The 19,094-nt window shown below is 36.6% G+C and overlaps 2 protein-coding genes across 2 annotated transcripts in view; one reads left to right on the plus strand and one right to left on the minus strand.

Moving 5' to 3' along the window:
• Positions 1-15,607, minus strand: part of Dhx29 (DExH-box helicase 29) — a 46,537-nt gene extending 30,930 nt beyond the window's left edge. Inside the window, exons 1-6 of the mRNA XM_046456289.2 lie at positions 15,273-15,607; positions 6,121-6,194; positions 4,689-4,802; positions 3,528-3,657; positions 2,374-2,519; positions 597-725 (exon numbers count right to left, since the gene is read on the minus strand). Of these exons, the coding sequence (XP_046312245.1) occupies positions 597-725; positions 2,374-2,519; positions 3,528-3,657; positions 4,689-4,802; positions 6,121-6,194; positions 15,273-15,453 (774 nt within the window). The 5' untranslated portion in view covers positions 15,454-15,607. The remainder of the gene's footprint in view (positions 1-596; positions 726-2,373; positions 2,520-3,527; positions 3,658-4,688; positions 4,803-6,120; positions 6,195-15,272) is intronic.
• Positions 15,608-15,715: 108 nt separating this feature from the next.
• Positions 15,716-19,094, plus strand: part of Mtrex (Mtr4 exosome RNA helicase) — a 93,916-nt gene continuing 90,537 nt past the window's right edge. The window contains exon 1 of the mRNA XM_046456291.2: positions 15,716-16,050. Coding sequence (XP_046312247.1) covers positions 15,917-16,050 — 134 coding nt within the window. The 5' untranslated portion in view covers positions 15,716-15,916. The remainder of the gene's footprint in view (positions 16,051-19,094) is intronic.

The following is a 19,094-nucleotide window of genomic DNA, read 5'->3' on the forward strand; positions in this document are numbered from 1 at the left end:
AGCCCTTTTAAAATTTTGAGATAGGGTCTCACTAAGTTGCTCGGGAGGCTTCACTAAATTTCTGAGGCTGGCCTTGATCTTAACATCCTCCTTTCTCAGCCTTCTGAGCCACTGAGATTTCAGGCATGTACCCATGCCCCGGGCAAACATTTCCTCTTTATAAGTGGATTCTCTATGGTATTTTGTCATAGTGACAGGAAGCTAACATATTCCTTTCTTAGCATATTCTGCCTTACATTATTATTTTATCACATGATATTTATTTTCTCTCCAAACTATAGGTTTACTCTGTAAGGGAATGTATTTTACATTTCTTTATTATTTAAAGCCCTACCTCTTACAGGTTCTTTATTATTTAGCACACTCCCTACATGTAACAATCATTCAAAATATTTGATGATTATCTCTTTAAATGTGGGGAAAATGTAACTAACATCTATTAAGAAATTACTCTGGGTCAATTTTTTACTTACTTGTTATTTTATTCCATCTTTATATCAATCTGTAGAGGTATGTCTCCAATTTACAAATAAGGAAACTAAGGGTCAAAAAGTTAAAAATCTTATCTAGGAATATTCACCTAGAAGCCTACTTACAGGGTCAAATTTCTCTTCCTCTTCTAAACTTTTAGAATTCTCACTCTTATCTTCTTCATTTTGTTGTTCAGCATATCGCAAAATCCACTCTTTCATATTTACTTCCATAGGTTTTTCTTCTTTTTTTGTCTAGGAAGAAAAAGCAAACATCTGAAAGACTTAAAAGTTAGAAAAAGGTGTCAAAATCACCAACTGTCTGTTTTAATACTTCCTCATACGAAAAGTGGGCATATAAAAGTCTCAAAAATCATAATCTTTATTCAGTGAAGTAAAAATGAACGCAAGTCAATTTTACTTTGAGAAGTCTAAACTGGCAAAATCCAAAAAATATTTTTACATAAAGGGGTAAAAAAGAATGAAAAGAACACTGTTAAAAACTAGTATTGTTTCTTGAAAACTGGGGTTTTATGAGGATGATGCTTCCATAGGTGTTTGATAACATGAAAAATATTTAAGTATAATGTCCTAATAAACTACACTTCCCAGGGTTCACATCCTCCCACAATTGTCTTCTATAGAGATTTTAGGTTTGGCCATGTGACTTGCTTCAACCAATGGGAGATTAGCAAGACTGATTAAAGCACAGGCTTGATAAGAATTTGTATACTGGGGCTCATTGTCTAAAAATACAGTTGGGCTTCTATATCTGTTGGTTCTGCATCTATGGATGCAACCAACTTCAAATACAAAATATTCAGGAAAAATTGCATCTGCACATAAGAACTTTCTCTTGTCATTATTTCTCAAGCAATATAGTGCAACAACTATTTATATAGGATTAAAATATATGAGAGGATTTGTCTAAATGATATATCAAATACTACATTGTTTTCTTTAAGAGACCTGAACACCCACAGATTTTGGTATTCTCATAGGTCCTTACAGATATCAAGAGACATGTATATTTCTTCTTGGAAGCCAGATGCCCTGTAAGGAAATCCAACTCTTCAGAGACCACCACATGAGGAAACCCACACTTACTTATCATGTGAAGAGACTGCACGATGAATGGATGCCTGGATAGTCTCTAGCAGAGGCCATCAGTCACGTGAGCGAAGAAGCCATTTTATTTTATTTATCTTTTAAAATCTTATTAATTTTGTTTTTACTTTTTTGGTTCTTTTTAGTTATACATGACAGCAGAATGTATTTTGACATATTATACATATATGGAGCCTAACTTCCACTCTTGTGGTTGTGCGTGATGTGGAGTTACACTGGTCATGTATTCATATATGAACATAGGGAAGTTATGTCCAATTCATTCTACTGTCTTCCCCATTCCCATCCCCTCAGTCCAATCTGGTGAACCTCTACTCCCCTCCACCCCCATTGTGAATCAGCATCCACATATTAGAAAGAACACACGGCCTTTGGTTTTGGGGGATTGGCATGATAGTCTCCAGTTCCATCCATTTACTGACAAATGCCATATTTTCATTCTTTTTTATGGCTAATATTCCATTTTGTATATGTACTATGTTTGAAGAAGCCATTTTAGATGTTCTAGCCCCAACAGATACCTCCTAGAACAGAACTGTACAGCTGACCCAGAATCATGAGAAATAATAAATAGCTGGTGTAAGCCACTATCTTTTCTGGCGGTCTGTTATTGCAATAATAGATAATTAAGACAGGCTGTGATAGAAAAGTCTGGCAAACCATTTATTATTTTTAAGAAGTAAAAATGTTATAGAAACCTAATATTTGTATTCTTAAAACTATATGTACTTCACTCTGATCTTATATAACTTTTAATGTTTAATTCTTAAATTACCTTAATCTTATGGTCTTCTTCCTGTTTTTTTGTTTTAATTTGCAATGGAGGTGTAATAGTGGCTTGTATTTGAGGAGACTGAAATTTTGCCCTACTTTTAGGTTGCGGCTCTTCAAATTCCTGACTGAATCCTTCAGGAAGCGCATCTTAAGATAAAAACAAACTGTGTTGAAAATAAACATGCATATGATACATAAAACACATTTGCTTTACAACAGATAACAAATATTTATTTGTTAAACATAAATCCTGAAAAACACTTAAGAGCATCTAATTTCCTTCTACCTCTTATCTTCTAAAAATAGAAATCTTAATAATGAGCCTGGTTTTACTTGTCAAACTAGATGTGGGTATACTAATCAGGCTCCCACATTTTTTTTTTTTTGTTAAATATTTTTTTAGTTGTTGATAGACCTTTATTTTATTTATTTACTTATATGTGGTGCTAAGAATCAAACCCAGTACCTCCTCACACATGCTAGGGGCAAGCACTCTACCATTGAGCTACAACCCCAGCCCTTCTCCCCAATTATTTTTTTTTTATACAAGGGATTGAACACTCAGGGGCACTCAATCACTAAGCTACATCCCTACCCCTATTTCTGTATTTTATTTAGAGTCAAAGAGTCTCACTGAGTTGCTTAGTGTCTGGCTTTTTGCTGAGGCTGGTTTTGAACTGGCAATCCTGCTATCTCACTCCTGAGTCGCTGGGATTATAGGTGTGCACCACTGCGCCTGCTCCACCAAATTTTTAGAAAGAGATCATAACACTTTCTACTCTTGCTTTCTGTCATAGCATGTGGTAGTATCCTCAATCACAAAAGCTGTTTTCACTTCAGATTCTTTCCAAAGATTACAACCATGATCCTCTGTTTAATCAAATGTTATTAATTTAAAGACAGCCCTAATTTGTAAAACCAAAATCCAGGAGACCTAGCCTAATAAATTATAGACGGACAAAATTTAAATTTTCTTGCAACCATAACCTCCATGGAAAATACACTGACAACAGATGAAGGTAAGAACATTTAAAATAAAAGTAAACAGCTACAACTGTGAAACATTTTAAGGACCAGTCAAAAATTTGATATGAATACTGAAACTATTTAAAAACATTTTAGAAACTGAAGAAATTTAATGACAATACTATTTACCATCTGAAAGGTTTAAACAGAGCCAATCCAAGGCAGAATGAAGATCACCTCCATGTAAGAGTGTATTGGTCATGGCATCTTCTATGTCCTTGGTCTTAAATGAAAATGCTTGTAAAGCCATGTATAAATCCTATAAAAAGGAAATATAAAAAAGTCACATGTCAATTTTCTTTCAGTCCTAATTTTATTCTGTCATTCATTTTAAACTAGAAAGTCTGACACAAATTAGAATTTCAGAAATATCTTTTGTGAGGGAAGTGAGGTTATAGCTCATGGATAGACTACTTGCTTAGCATGCACAAGGCCTTGGATTCACTCCCAGCATTACCACCCCCCCCCCCAAAAAAAAAGAGAATAAAATAAAGAGAGGGAGAAAAATAGTTATTTCACTCCCTCTTATTTGAAAAGTTAAATGTGCTCACTGTAGTGAGAATTTGGGAACTATAGATATATTTTTAAATGATGGATTAGGAGAGATTGCCCATTTTCTCACTGTTCAAAGATAATATTTGTAGTACAGTATGTTTCCTTTCAGTCATTTTTCTAAAATTTGGAAAACAAATTTCAAATAACATTATAACATAAATCTCTTCCCCAAAATTACTAGAAACTGTTCAACAGCACTTATCACAACATGCCTATTGGTAGATATAATTACATACTTTCGTAAATCTGAACACTGAGAATTTTTTATTAGCAATGCTTCAACGGACATCTTTGTATATAAAGCAGCTTAACATTCTTTCTATAGCATGATCTTTAGATTGGGCAGAACTGGGTTTAAATATAGATTCTGCTTACATGTTACTTATTAATAATCTTGGGCTATAACCTGTCATTTTCTTAAGCCTCAATTCTTTCACTTGAAAAAATGGGATCAAAAACATTACTTTGTAAGATTATTCTATCAGAGAAATGTAAGCAAAGTACTAACAAATAAGGGCTTAACAATGTAATTTTGGGACTGTAACTTAGTTTTCATGTCACAATTTAAATGTATGCACTTCTATCAGGTATAATTTCTTCTCCATTCTTGCAGCCAGAAATCGTCTATATGAAATCTCAAAGGAAACTGAAAAGTCTTCTTTATCTCATATGTGGGCCTTTCTTAAAAATACCCTGGTAAAACTACTAAGGAACTTACAAAGGTCTGCAAAATACCTGTAACTTTTTAGCTGTAAGTCTTCCAGAAATCACTCCCTTGTCAATATTTTGCTTTTTATGTTCATTGATCACTCCAATAATTCTTTGCTCTAGTTTATTATTAATTACCACCTGTTGAGGTCAAAAAGGTCACATTAATTAGAAGCTAAATTATTAAAAGATTAGAAGCATATCAAACAGCTTTTTATCAGCTACAAGCAGATACAATAATAATAATAATTATTTTTTTTAAGACTACCATTCATCTGACCACAATCCTACGTCATACTTCAGGAAAAATGGGATATGAAAAAAGCAATAAAATAAAATTCCCTATCCCTCCCCCCCAAATTATCTTATAAAGCCTCTTGAGAAGACACTGTCCTTGGACCACCCTTGGGTTGCTATGATAAAGACAGATTACTAAATCCTACACAAAATACTGACTAAAGAAAACTTAGAAATGGAGCCCAGAAATCTGCCTTAATGTAAATCAGCCAAAGCACAAAGGCTGAAGGAATAAATGCTACCCTAAAAAAAGACATATCAAATAAAAGTAAAATCTTTTTCTATATAGTAATAATAGGCTATACAAATTCTTTTTCTTTTCTTTTCTTTTTTTTGTTACCCGGGATTGAACCCATGGTTGCATAAGCACTGAACCACATGCCAGCCCTTTTTAAATGTTTTTTTGAGACAGAGTTTTGCTAAGTCCTTAGGGCCTCACTAAGTTACTGAATTTTCGATTCTCCTGCCTTAGCCTCCAGAGTCTTTTGGGATTACAGGCCTGTGTCACCATACCCAGCAGGTTACACAGTTCTTTTGGCTCCTAGAGTTCAATTCCCATTTTTTCCTACTAATAATTTATCTTTTGTTCTTTCCCTATTTTTAACCTAAGAAACACACAAGCATCTACTACAAAAAATACCTTTACTGTTTCTTAACTGAATGTGTACTAACAGCTAAGCTAAAAAATATACTTCGGGCATTCAGCCTAGCCAGGAAACAGACAAATAACCCAACATGGCAATGCTTTGCAAAGATATTTTCAGTGTTGTGAAGGGACTTCATGGGGGCCACACAGGTAACAAATGAAAAGGGGAAAGTGATGATATTCCAGGCAGAAAGCAAAGGCTTAAAGGCATAAAAATCATGTGGGATCTGGGGAAACAATGAATGTGCTACAAACTAAAGTTTTAAAGTGGAGAAGAGGCAGGAAAGGTATAGTAAGTCAGATCTGAAAGGATTTTATGTATGCCATGCTTAGAAACTTGATACTTTTCCAGACCCTCTCAACATATGTGTATAATTTATTTCTAATTAGTAGAAATTAGTTCTTAGATTACTATGCATAAAAATTTTAAATAACCCATCATTTTCTTATACTTAAGGATACTTTTTTTTTTTTTTAAAGGGAACATTTCTTGAAATGACTTAAAAACTTACTCACTTTCAAAATAGATTTATCCAGATTTGCAGGACCACCAGAATCATTTGCAGAATTAAAACTATAAATTTTCGGACCTGTATGTAACAGACAACAAATAGTTAAGGCAATTTAATGATTAATATCCATTATATTATTTTCCTGTAAATATTATATGCTGAATTTCAGCTATCCCCTACTTTACCAAACTCAGCAATCTAGTAGTTAGTAATACCCCTCTAAATTTTCTAAACCATTTTATCAATTAACATTCTTCTTGGTTAACCAGTTTCTCTTGAACTACAAATGCCTATATATCTTTCAGGTTAAATCCATCATTAACTTTGTATTTTTTAATCAGATGTTTTTCTTCCTGGCACGTAGCTAAGGCAACTTCTTGGAGAATATGAGATTGTTGGGAGAGAAGATGGTAATTCTGAAGACAAAACACTCTTCCTTGAAAGTGGGAGTGAAATGGAAGTAGGTGTTTCCATCATCTTTTCTCCTTGAACTCAAGCCCAAAGTTGCTGAATTAATTCCCTATGGCTGCCATAACAAATCATAACAAACATGATGGCTGAATACAACAAAAATTCATAGGGCAGAAGCAAAAAATCAAGGTATGAGCAAGACCATGCTCTTTCTTGCTTTATGCAAGACTCCTTCTCCTCTTCCAAGTTCTGGTAGCCACAGGTGTTGCTTGGCTTGTGATAGTTTAATTCATCTCTGCCTAATTCTTTATATGGCCTTCCTATGTCTTTCCATGTCCTAATATTCCTCTTTTTTCTTGATATTAGTCATTGGATTTAGGGCCCACTCTAAATGTAGGATGATTTCATACTGATATCCTTAACTAATTACATCTGAAAAGACTTTCCCAATAAGGTCACATTCTGAGATTCCAGGTGGATATTACTTAACTCAACCCAACAGTTGCCAAGCCTGTTCCAGTCAAGAAAAACACTGTATATTCTCAGTCCTCTAACAATGAATAACCCGGAAGGAATAAATACTATTTGCAAATTTTTGGTCACATGATCTCTTTATTCTCTTAAAAATTGAGATTCCAGATAGTTTTTATATGGGTTATATCTGTTGATTTAATTTACTACATTATAAATTAACAGGGAAAACTCAAGTATTTATTAATTAAAAATAATAAACCCATTGTTAATATACATAATATATTTACTAATATATATCTATATTTAAAAAAAATAGTTTCCATTTTTTGCAACCCCCCCCCCCCCCCCTTATATTTGGTGCTAGGAATTGAACTTAGGGACTCATGCAACAAATCTAATTAATAGCTAGTATCTTTGTCAGCTTAGGCTGCCTAACAAAATACTACAGACTTCTGGGTGACTTATCTAACAGAAATTTATTTCTCACAGTTCTGGAGTCTAGGAAGACTAAGATTAAATTGCCAGGTAGGTAGACTTCTTTTCTTGGTATGTAAGTGGCCACTATTTTGCTATACATTGTGACTTTTCCTCTGTGCTTCCTTGGAGAGAGATTGAGCTCTGAGAAATCTCTTCTTATGAGGATACTAATTCTATTGAATCAAGACCCCATCCTTATGACTTCTTTTAACCCTAATCACCTCCTTAGCGATCTCCTCTCCAAATACAGACACATTAGGGGTTAGGGTTTCAATATATGAATTTTGGCAACAGTCAATAATATCGGTTTCTGCATTCAGTCCACCATAATAACACACTTCACGTATCCTCTGGAAAACTCCACTTTACACTCAGGAGAAAATGAGCAAAAGAAAAGACAAGTAACAATTTAAGAATAATACCAGAGGGGCTGGGGTTGGGGCTCAGTGGTAGAGTGCTTGTCTAGCATTCATGAGCCACTGGGTTCAATGCCCCGCACCACATAAAAATAAAAAAATAAAATAAAGGTATTGTGTCCATCTACAACTACAAAATAAAAAAAAAAATAATACCAGAATCTTATAAAACTTAGCTACTTTTTTGGGGGTAGGGGGTACTGGGGATTGAACTCTGGGGCACTGAACCACATCCTCAGCCCTATTTTGTATTTTATTTAGAGACACGGTCTCCCTGAGTTGCTTAACACCTTGGTAAATTGCTGAGGATGGCGTTGAATTTGCGATCCTCTCGCTTCAGCCTCCCAAGTCACTGGGATTATAGGCCTGTGAAACTGTGCCCGGCTACCTACTTACTTTTATAAACCCTAAAATAAGGAAATTTTTTTTTTCTCACTTTGAGACACTTAAACATCAAATTTAAGTGTTGCTTATTATGGTTTCAAAAATCGAAGTCTTTGGCTTACATTAAATTCTGTAAGATTTAATATAATTAGACATTTTAAAAGAAAAAAACTTTTTGAAGGTAACTATTGGAAAGTAACTACTGTTCTTTTACTTTTGGGCAGTTTGAACAAGGGATATTTGTGGTTTCCTGAATTTCTGCTGTGCTGAGGTACTGAAGGCTACCTGGAATATTTTAAAAGATAATAAAAATTCTATAATAGTGTTAGTTTTCTTCTAGTCTTAGACTTTACCTTACTTCTAGTAGTTTCTCTTATAAATTCATGTCAATAGTCACAGAGTGCATTTCTGGAGAGTCTTAACTGTTATTGTAAGCTCAAGCACACAATTAGCATCCACAGTTATAACCCTTCTTTGTGTGTATGTGTATGGTACTGGAGATTCAACTCAGGGATCTCTACCACTGAGCTATAATCCCAGCTCTTAGACAGGGTCTTGCTACAGAAGCTTGCCTTAAACTTGTGATCAAATTCTCCTGCCTATATACCATTTTTGGGAGAGGTACTGGGGATTGAACTTAGGAGCACTCAAACACTAAGCCATATCCCCAGCCCTATCTTGTATTTTATTTTAGAGACAGGGTCTCATTGAGTTGCTTAGCACCTCGCCATTGCTGAGGCCGGTTTTGAACTCATTATCCTCCTGTCTCAGCCTCCCAAGCCACTGGGCTTCTTTAACCAGCATGAATAGATTCCAAGATTTGTAATGCACAACTTTTGATGAAAATCCTCCATTTAAAATGTATCTATATTTCCTGACATAGTACAAAGTACAATAAGCAAAATCCAGAGTTTTATGATGCGTTACTACAAATATAATACTTATGTAATCAATCTTAGAGAAACTATTGAAAATGCTTAGCTTATGTTTTATTGATTTCCGAGACTGCTTTAATTTTCTCTTTTGTGATTCTTTCTTCTTCTCTCCTGTCAGCTGCCAATTTTCAGAATGTCAACCTAACAAACACTTCCCACCCTCAGCTTTTCTCTGTTACACAGCAAAAAGTGAAGGTGCCAGAATAAATGAGATATTCAACCTTATTAAGTTAGTAACTCTAAGTTTAAATACAATTCTAAGTCAGTAGGCCATGGAATGAAGTTGGTTCTTACTCTTTTGCCAAGAAAAGTGCTTGACAGCTACTTTCCTTACTGCATATAGACATTTTCCAGTAAAATTTGGTTCTGTGTTACAAGTAGTAGATGTTACAGGAAATCTAACTAGAAGGATGGTGGTATGTAGCATCTCCAAAAGTATTATGAGTTCCAAGTTTATAAATCTGAAAGGTCATGGAATAATGCAACATTTATAACTGTCTTTTAAAATTTTATTATATTGAAGTTGAGGCAAAGAAACTGATTTTCTCAAAATGATTTGGCTGATGAAAAGAAAATTAGCCAGAATCAGTTTCATATTGCCAAGTACTCTTTCTTTTGAAACATATACATTTTATACTGTTTTGTATTTTAGATCCAACAATGATGCTACTGTCCTCAAAAGACAATTGCTTTTGAGTTGTTAGACTGTCTTCTAATCAAGGTTATACATTACTCTGGTCAAAATAAGATCTTGTCTCTATCCTCATGGCGCTAATATTCTGAAGTAATATAATTACCAAGCAACTTATTACCCAAATAAGCTATGAAGAGGAAGTACAGAGTGCCAAGAGAATAAATGAGTGAATTGATGTAATCCAAGCAATTATGGCCTGTGGAAAGTATACACTACCAGAGCCACCTGACTGATCATTTTAAATTGCAAACTGGTTAATGTATGTTCCCTATTTAATATCAACACAAACCCCTTTGCACAAATCCCAAACTGGTTAATGTATGTTCCCTATTTAATATCAACACAAATCCCATTGCACTTGGTCTGGACCCTTCCTAGACCTCAGATGTCATTTAACACACTCCTTCTCATCTCATTTAAACTTTACTATTTTCTGTCCTTCACATAATGTTTTATTTTGGTGATCTCACCCCCAAATATTTAAAATGACATATTTTATGAGTTTATTCATGACATCAGTCTCCCAGTATTACTTCCCTCTTAAGATTTTAATTCTTAAATAAATTCAGATTTTCAGAAACGCTTTCTGTTGGAAGAAAAAAATTATTGAGCCTCTTATTTTAGTCTCATTCATACCATGACAAAGCTGCTGAACTAATTATAAGTAGACTAAAGGCAGTGATGCTTCTAAGGCAAAAACACAGAAACATAAAGGACAAAGAGGACTCAGAAAGGGCAAAGTAGGGAAAAGTCTTACATCTCAAGGCTTTTTTTAACTGTTCCCTCTGCCTAGAATGCTCTCCACCCATTTATTTGGGTAATTAAACTTAATACGCCTCCTTTGCTTAAATATCACCTTCTGTGTGATGCTTTCCCTGACCACCCTCTTTAAAATTCAATCTCTCCACACCTTCCTCTCTATTCCACCTAACCAGTTTTATGAAAACTTCACAGCACTTACTGCATCCAATGTAGAAGAGAATCTTCTGCCCCCAAATGTCCCCACCATTTTTCCTCCTTGCCTTGCTATAATGTAAGTTCCTCAAGAACAGTGATGTTTTATTCTTATGGTACCCCAGTGCGTAAAATTTTGCCTGGCATATAGTAGCTCTTCAAAAACTTTTTTGATGAAATGAGAAAACAAAAGGGTAAGAATACCCAAAATTGTGCCAAAAGCCCATTTGATGGCACTAATGGTTTTATACCTTTAGAGTACAGCACAATTTTGATATACTCTGCTATGTACAATCCTTCAAAGTATTTAGAAAGATACAAAGAAATGGAACAACTCTCTATGTGAGGAAATAAAAAGAATTGAGTGCCTTACCACTTTTCCCCCTCCAAAGTAGGCCTATTATCTGAAAAGATTCAAAAAGAAAAACAAACAAAAAATTCTGTACAAATTTAGTAGATAACCTCTTGTCTTTATTTCCTTTCTTGATTTCTTGGCTTTGATAATTTCTTTGAATTTTTCTTTATCACCTATCCATGGATTCTTTTGAGTGACAATCTGCATAACATTAGGGATGAAGATATTAATACATATCAAATATATTCCATAATTTTGTAGGATATATAAAATATGTAATCCCTCATATACCATAAGGCAAGACCTAACTGTCAAAAAGAATGATATAAACAACCATAACACAATAGTTAAGGATATCAGGATGAATTCAAAAAGGAGTTGATACCTAATATGGTATTATAGAGTTTTGATAGATGTTCTACAGACAGATGGCATTCCACAAAGAGAAAATGGCAGAAAACCAATAGTTTCATTTAGAGCAATAAAAATGCACCAGATGTCAACATACTTTATATACAACCAGAGACATGAAAAATTGTGCTGTACACATGTAGTAAGAATTGTAATGCATTCCACTGTCATTTATTTATTTATTTTAAAAAATCAATTAAAAAAAAAAGAACACAACAATAAGTATTAGAGAGGATGTGGGGGAAAAGGCTCACTCATATATTGCTGATGGGACTGCAAATTGGTGTGCCCAATATGGAAAGCAGTATGGAGATTCCTTGGAAAGCTGGGAATGGAACCACCATTTGACTCAGTTATCCCACTCCTCCGTCTATATCCAAAGGACTTAAAAACAGCATACTACAGGGACACAGCCACATTATGTTTATAGCAGTAAAATTCACAAGAGCTAAACTGTGGAACCAATCTAGATGCCCTTCAGTCAATGAATGGATAAAGAAAATGTAGTATATATACACACTGGAATATTACTCAGCAATAAAAGAGAATAAAATCATGGCATTTGCAAGTAAATGGATGGAGTTGGAGAATGTAATGCTAAGTGAAGTTAGCCAACTCCAAAAAACCATATACCAAATGTTTTCTCTCATATAAAGAAGCTGATTCATAGTGGGGTTGGGAGGGGGAGCATGGAAGGATTAGAAACTCTAGATAGGGCAAAGAGGTGGGAGGGTAAAGGAGGGGCATGGAGGTAAAAAAGATAGTGGAATGAGATGGATATAATTACCCTAAGTTCATGTATGAAGACACAAATGGTGTGAATATACTTTGTATACAACCAGAGATATGAAAAACTATGCTCTATATGTGTAATATGAATTGTAATATTCTGCTGTCAAATATAATTAAAATTAAAAAAATAAAACAGAATGTGCCAGATTTACTACAGCTAAAAATACAAAGGCTGGAAAGAGGATCATCAATTGTGGGAGACCAACCTTACACGTGACTGAGTCACTCACCCCCCTCCGCCCCCCCCCCCCAACTGTGGCACTCTGCCACAGAAATGTGGCAAAGCTTTCCCCACCCTTCTTGGGTCCAAGGGTGGGTGTCTGGTCCATGGGTGTGTCTTGCGACAGCCCCATGGGTGAAGCTATGCTCACCTGTTCCTTTGTAATATAACCCCTTGCCCTGTTTAGGATAGAATCTTCCATGGAAGCGCCTTGTGTGTGTCCCCTTCTCTTACTGTGCCCTTGGGTGTGGCCTACCCAGGTGTCAGTCAACCTGCTGACAGGGGACATCATGAAGATAGACTCAGCCCCCTGAAACCTGACCCCTTGCCTCATTTGAATAGCTTCTCCTCAATAATGGGGATCAGCCTGAGCTCTAGCTGTCTCTTTCTGCAGATCCTTAAGATCAGAGGAGCTGTCACAGCGACCCCAAAGGTATTTGTGTCTCTTGTGTGGTTATTTCGTGCAGCCCAGTTAGCCCAGTTTATCTGGAGTGACCCCTGGGCCTTTTAGTTGAGAGAACAGAAACCGGGCAATCAATATTAGATGAACAATTTGGATTTTCCTGCAAAGTCAGTGAGGAAGCCATGGAAGAGAATGGTAACTATAAAGATCAAAGCAACATTTTTGGAAGATCAATCTGATGCTGATATATTGGAGACTGGAGGAGAAAACAGAACAAAGTTGGGTAGACCCATTAAGTGACTCTGTTGGTACTCTAGGAATTTGTGATTATTTAGACTAGAGTGTAATAGCACATGAAAAATGAGAGAGTATACAGGAACAGATATGCAAGTGAAGACTTCACAGAGCCTGGCCATAGACTGAATGCAAAGAATAACAGAGAGCATCAAAAGTAACTTTTGGGGTTGGGGTTGTGGCTCAGTGGTAGAGTGCTTGTGTAGCACGCATGAGGCACTGGGTTCGATCCCCAGCACCACATAAAAAAACTAACAGAAATAAACAAAATTAAAATATTGTGTCCATCTACAAATAAAAATAGATTTTTTAAAAAGTTACTTTTGATCTTGGATAAAAACTTATGTGGAAAGAGAAATAAGGAAGTAGAAACAAAGTTAATTTGTGGAGAAAAGAGCAGTATAGTATTAGCCATGTTAAATTTGAGATGCTTCCAAAAAAATAGGTCCAGGTTAATGGTGAAATGGCTGATTTGTGCTTGAAAGCAAGGCTGGTGTATGTTGGAAAATTACCTATAAAGAAAAGACAGAAGTAATGGAAATAGGTGAACTCTCCTAAGATCCTAAGAGAGCTGGAGGAGGGATCTATATTGTAAAGGATAGACACCTTCGGAAAGGTTCACATTTTGGAGGAGAGTGGAGGAAATAGGAGTCAAAGAATACAACAAATGACTATCAGAAAGTTAAAAGAATTCAAAGAAACTTCAGTAAAAGACAAAGGGAAACCAAGATGTGGATCCAGAGAGTAAAATTACCACAAATTAAGGAGAAATTCTACATATTGGTAATGACAAACATAACAACTCTATAGTTAAAAGATAACAAACTGCAGGGTAAAGAAATCTTACCCACCTTTTAGCTGAAGGTTTGGTATCTGCCCGTTTCTCTAGTCTCATCTCCTTTCCTCTTTAGCAATGCTCATATTCTATGAATTCCTCAAGAGCTCGTTCTTGACTCCAAATCTTTGCATGTTGTTCATTACTATTTGCTTGGAATACTATTTCTGCCATGCCTTATCAAGTTAACTTCTCATCTTTTTGATCTTTCAGCTTCTCACCTTTTCTGAGATCATTCACAATTCCTGCTCCTCACCATAAGAATTAGATTATCTTATTAAACTTTCCCCACACTTTGCAGCACTTACCAATTATAAAGCAATTATGCCTATCTGTGTGATTAGTTAATGCCTATCTCTGACATTAGACTGACTGGCAAGCTGCAGGAGAGGCAATGTTTCCATTTAGCTCATTTCATTCCCCCCCCCATTCCAGATGTCTAAGTATTTGTGTGTATGCATGTATACACACATGCTTAGCTAACAGAAGGAAACTGTGTATTAATTTCATCTTTTGAAATCGCCTTAATAGTGGCCTGCAGATATGCAGCAGGAGTTGGACATCTCCAAGGTGAGTTTTCAAACCAATGTACAGAGTAAGCAAAAAATGCAAGGATGCGGAATAAGAGTGAAGATAATTTTGCAATAGGTTACATCAATGTTCAGTGTGTAAGTACTGTAATTCCTATTAAGTACTGATTTTTCCAGAGCATAGAGTGTACTACATCATTACTAAACATGATAAAAATCAGGCAAGAAAATGGGGCAGGCACGAGGAGGTAGAACTCCACTACTACCCGTCTCTGCCTTAGCCTAGCCAGCTGGGTTGATGGTTCAGAATGGATCCCTATTGAAACAGCAAGAAATGCAATTACTTTGTTCTTGGAAGAAAAGGTGCGTTAGAAGGGAAAGGTCAGGCTGCAACAGTGCTACTGCAGGAATTCTGGAGGCTCAGAGAGCTTAGATTTATCTGAAAGGCGGCTAGGAGCTAACAGCTCCGGGTGTGGGAGATACAAATTTTTAGCATGATGGTCCGCCCGGGTTCGAAGGTTCTTTCCTGGGGACAAGGAGTAGAAAGTTCAGGGTGGAGAGTTCCTCGTACCTTGCTTGACTCGGGGCTCCCGGGTGATGGCAGCGGCGGCAGGAGGCGGCCTGGCCCCCGGCTTCTTGCTTTGGGTTTCCCCGTCAGCTCCAGCCTCTGCAGATTTGGCTCTGGAAGCAGACACAGCGGCTCGGGCCGCCGCAGCTCCCGGCGCCTTGTGTTTCTTGTTTTTACCGCCCATGCTGTTGCAATTGCAGCAGAAGATTCTTCCAGGTCTCAGTCTGGCCTCTACCACAGCAGAACCCACGAGAGTTCTTCACATTACCCGGCTCCCGCGCCGCCATCCAGCATCCTCCATCCGGGCTTCTCAGACCTGGGCGACTGCTTCACTCAGTTGGTCAGATTCACCAGGCTCCGCCTCTTTGCCCCCCCACCCCCACCCCGCTTCGGGAACCTGCCGCATGCCGGCTACCGAGTGCTGCGGTACGCGATCTCTTTAAAACCTCTGAACTGTCTATCCGCTAGTAATCCAAAAGGAAAGGAAAGATCAAAACAAAGAAACAAAAACAGAGAAATTCCTTCGGTCGTGCGACTCTATTACTTTTGTCTCCTACGGGCCACGGTTGAGCCTCCGCCTGGCGTCACTGTCGGGGCGGTCGCGGAGCCTCGTGGGTAAAAGGAAGATTCGGTCTGAGCTCGGAAAGATGGCGGAAGCGTTTGGGGATGAGCTGTTCAGCGTGTTCGAAGATGACTCCACCACTGCGGCCGCAACCAAAAAAGACAAAGAAAAGGAGAAGGGAAAATGGAAGGGCTTGCCAGGGTCTGCAGAAAAAGCCGGGTAAGAAAGACGTCCAAGATGTTTTTTTTTTTTTTTTCTCGGTGCCGAGGGCAGAAAACACGATTCTTAGGAAAAGCACAAAATGTGTGTACTGTGAGTGAAGTCGGAAAGTGAAGGGGTTCTGGAAGAAGAGAGGTAGGATAATACTGATTGGGGGAAACCCGATCTTGGCTTTCCCCCGTACCGCCAAGCAGCCTGAGCCTCTGCCACAGCTCTTTCCTTTGGCCCACGGTACTGACTCCCATCTGCGCCGCGGGGCCGTGAGGTTTCCCTTAGGTTCTGGGCAAATGCCCAGTTCCTAGCACGTAATCTTTTATAAACGAAATTGATGACTAGGTGAGGGGCAAAGAAGCTTAGAAGAAACGACGTGGGGGTTAAAGAACAAATAGAAACAAGGGAGAGATTCTAATCTCCACGCTATAGATTTCTCGCCCATAAAATGGAAATTTGATAGTGTCTACCACTTAGGCTGTCATGAAGATTAAATGAGACAATATGTGTTAATCTCCTAACAAGAGTTCAGTACATAATAAAACCAAATAAATGCAAGCTATGAGGAGTTTATTTAGAAAATATTTAAAATTACTAGACCCTAAACGTGTAGAGTAATGCATATAACCACCATAAAGTGTTTATAGCAGAACAACGGAATTCTATTATTTGAATTATGGAAAATAAGGTGGTTCATTATTAATTAACAATATTTATTCTTGTTGTTGCCTGGAAAATACCAAAGAGGTGAATGAATTAGGCATGATTTCATTCTTGAGGAATTTTCTAAGGGGACAGAACACATTTTAAAGAGTTATAACTTTGCATTAGTCAGCAATGGACATAAAATGAACGGTATGTACAGTTAAGTACTATATAAGTTTGAGATATCTGTGATGTTTAGGGGAGCTTAGATAACAGGATATTCTGGATTGAGGAAATAGTAAATTAAATTAGTGTTTCCTAACTTGGGGATGGGATAAGTAAAAGTATAGTTCAGGAAAATTACTTGATTAGTGATTGGCAAAGTATATTTTAAGAGTATAGACACTGAAAGCATGAAAGTAGGTTGGAAAGTATTTTCATTTGTCTAGTTTTGAGATGAAAAGAACCTCAGGAAGTAGGAGAAGGAAGGAAAAGATATGAACATTTTGTCAAGGACAAAATTAAGGAGAACAACAGAAGGGGGGTCAGAAGAGACAGGTTTTTAAAATGTGTATGTCAGGGAGAGAAAAATAGGTAAATTCAGAAGTTTTGAGACAAAGTGAAGCAATGGTAATACATCCTTATGGAAATGTACATTGGGTAATTTTAATGAGGGTTGTAAGAGAGATAGACCTGTAGTACTGGCAGTCTCTTATCTCAATAATGTTATTTGAATTGGTGCTGGTTGAGGTGGCGATCCCTATGGGAAAGTATAATGACACAGCAGAGAACTTCAAGAGAAATACTTAAGACCAAAGAGAGATTAGAGGGATGGCAGAAAAACCTGGAGTGTGAAAAATAGTTTTCACCTCTCATTGAGTTGAAGGAAGTGGAAAAGTTTGGGGGAGCTTAAGTATTTTTCAATAGTTACTTTTTAAGTGAGCAACTACAGTATTACAAAAATAATATATGTATGATTTCCAACTTTATACTTTACTTCACAGATACTAATTATTCTACTTTCCAGTGCAGTAGGGTTAAGTTTAGTAGTCTGAAATATAGAAGAAAGTTAATTTATATTTTAATTTTATTAGGAAATATGTGAACATTAGAGAAGGGAAATATATAAGAAAATACAGAGCATTAGTAACTTCAGGTACTTTTTTTCTTTTTTTTACTACCAGGACTTTAAGTTAGGCTTTCTCATCTAGGCATTTTAGGAAAGAATCCAGTTTGCCTGGGATCATAATCATTGTGTATAATGTGAAATTCTATCTGGTCTCTAAAGCAGTAGGGCATATTCTGAAACTGTAGTGAAAATTTGAAGATCCCAGGTTCAAAGACAGCCTCAGCAAAAGTGAGATGCTAAGCAGCTTAGTGAGACCCTGTCTCTAAATAAAATACAAAATGGGGCTGGGAATGTGGCTCAGTGGTTGAGTGCCCCTGAGTTTAATCCCCAGTATTCCCTCCCAAAATAATAACTGTCTTTATGTATTTAATACTTTAGGCCAAATGCTTTTCAAACTAGGAGATTCTCAAACCATATATATATGTAAAAGGAATGTCATGTACCTACAATTTTGTTTCAGCAATATCAAGTAATGGTAAATCTATTTCCACCCATACTAGGAGATTGTCAAACTATATACATATACTTATGTTACATAAAAGGAACGTCATGTACCTATACCTTTGTTTCAGCAATATCAAGTAATGGTAAATCTATTTCCACGCATACCCTCTTTTAAATCAAATACTACCTATCATGTTATTTCTCTCTCTTTCAGTATTCATTTCATCCCACCCCCTCTAAACAAAAACAAAACTAATAGTAATTCTTTGATAGTGTCTACTCAGTTCATAGTGAGATTTCTTTTATTGTCTTTAAGGGGTTTTTTTGGTAGGCGGTTTGTTTGAATCAGGAACCAGACAAAGCCGGTATACTGTTTTAGTTGTTACTCCTTAAGTCTTTTCTCCATCAATCTCCCTCTTGTTTCTTTATGTCATACATTTCTTTTTTCTTTAAGAAAGAGACAGACTGAGAGGGAGAGAGAGAGGTTTTTTTAAATTTTTTTTTTTAGTTTTCAGCAGACACAACATCTTTATTTGTATGTGGTGCTGAGGATGGAACCCAGCGACACATGCATGCCAGGCGAGCGCGCTACCGCTTGAGCCACATCCCCAGCCCCTATCATACATTTCTTTTTGGAAGGACGAGTAAGAGAAGAAACCAGGCCACTTGTTCTGGAGAGTTTCCCACATTCTAGATTGCTTTATTAGACAGTCATTTAACTTGTTTCTCCTTCCTAAGTATTTACTTTAGTTTTAACTTATATCTAGTTCCACCATTGTCCAATAGTCACTATTCACATAAAGCATTTAAAATATGGCTTGTCAGAACTGAGATG

Source organism: Marmota monax, unplaced genomic scaffold, assembly GCF_021218885.2.
Source record: "Marmota monax isolate L192 unplaced genomic scaffold, Marmota_monax_Labrador192_F-V1.1 WCK01_AAM20220418_F8-fsc00037, whole genome shotgun sequence".
Classification (NCBI taxonomy): domain Eukaryota; kingdom Metazoa; phylum Chordata; class Mammalia; order Rodentia; family Sciuridae; genus Marmota; species Marmota monax.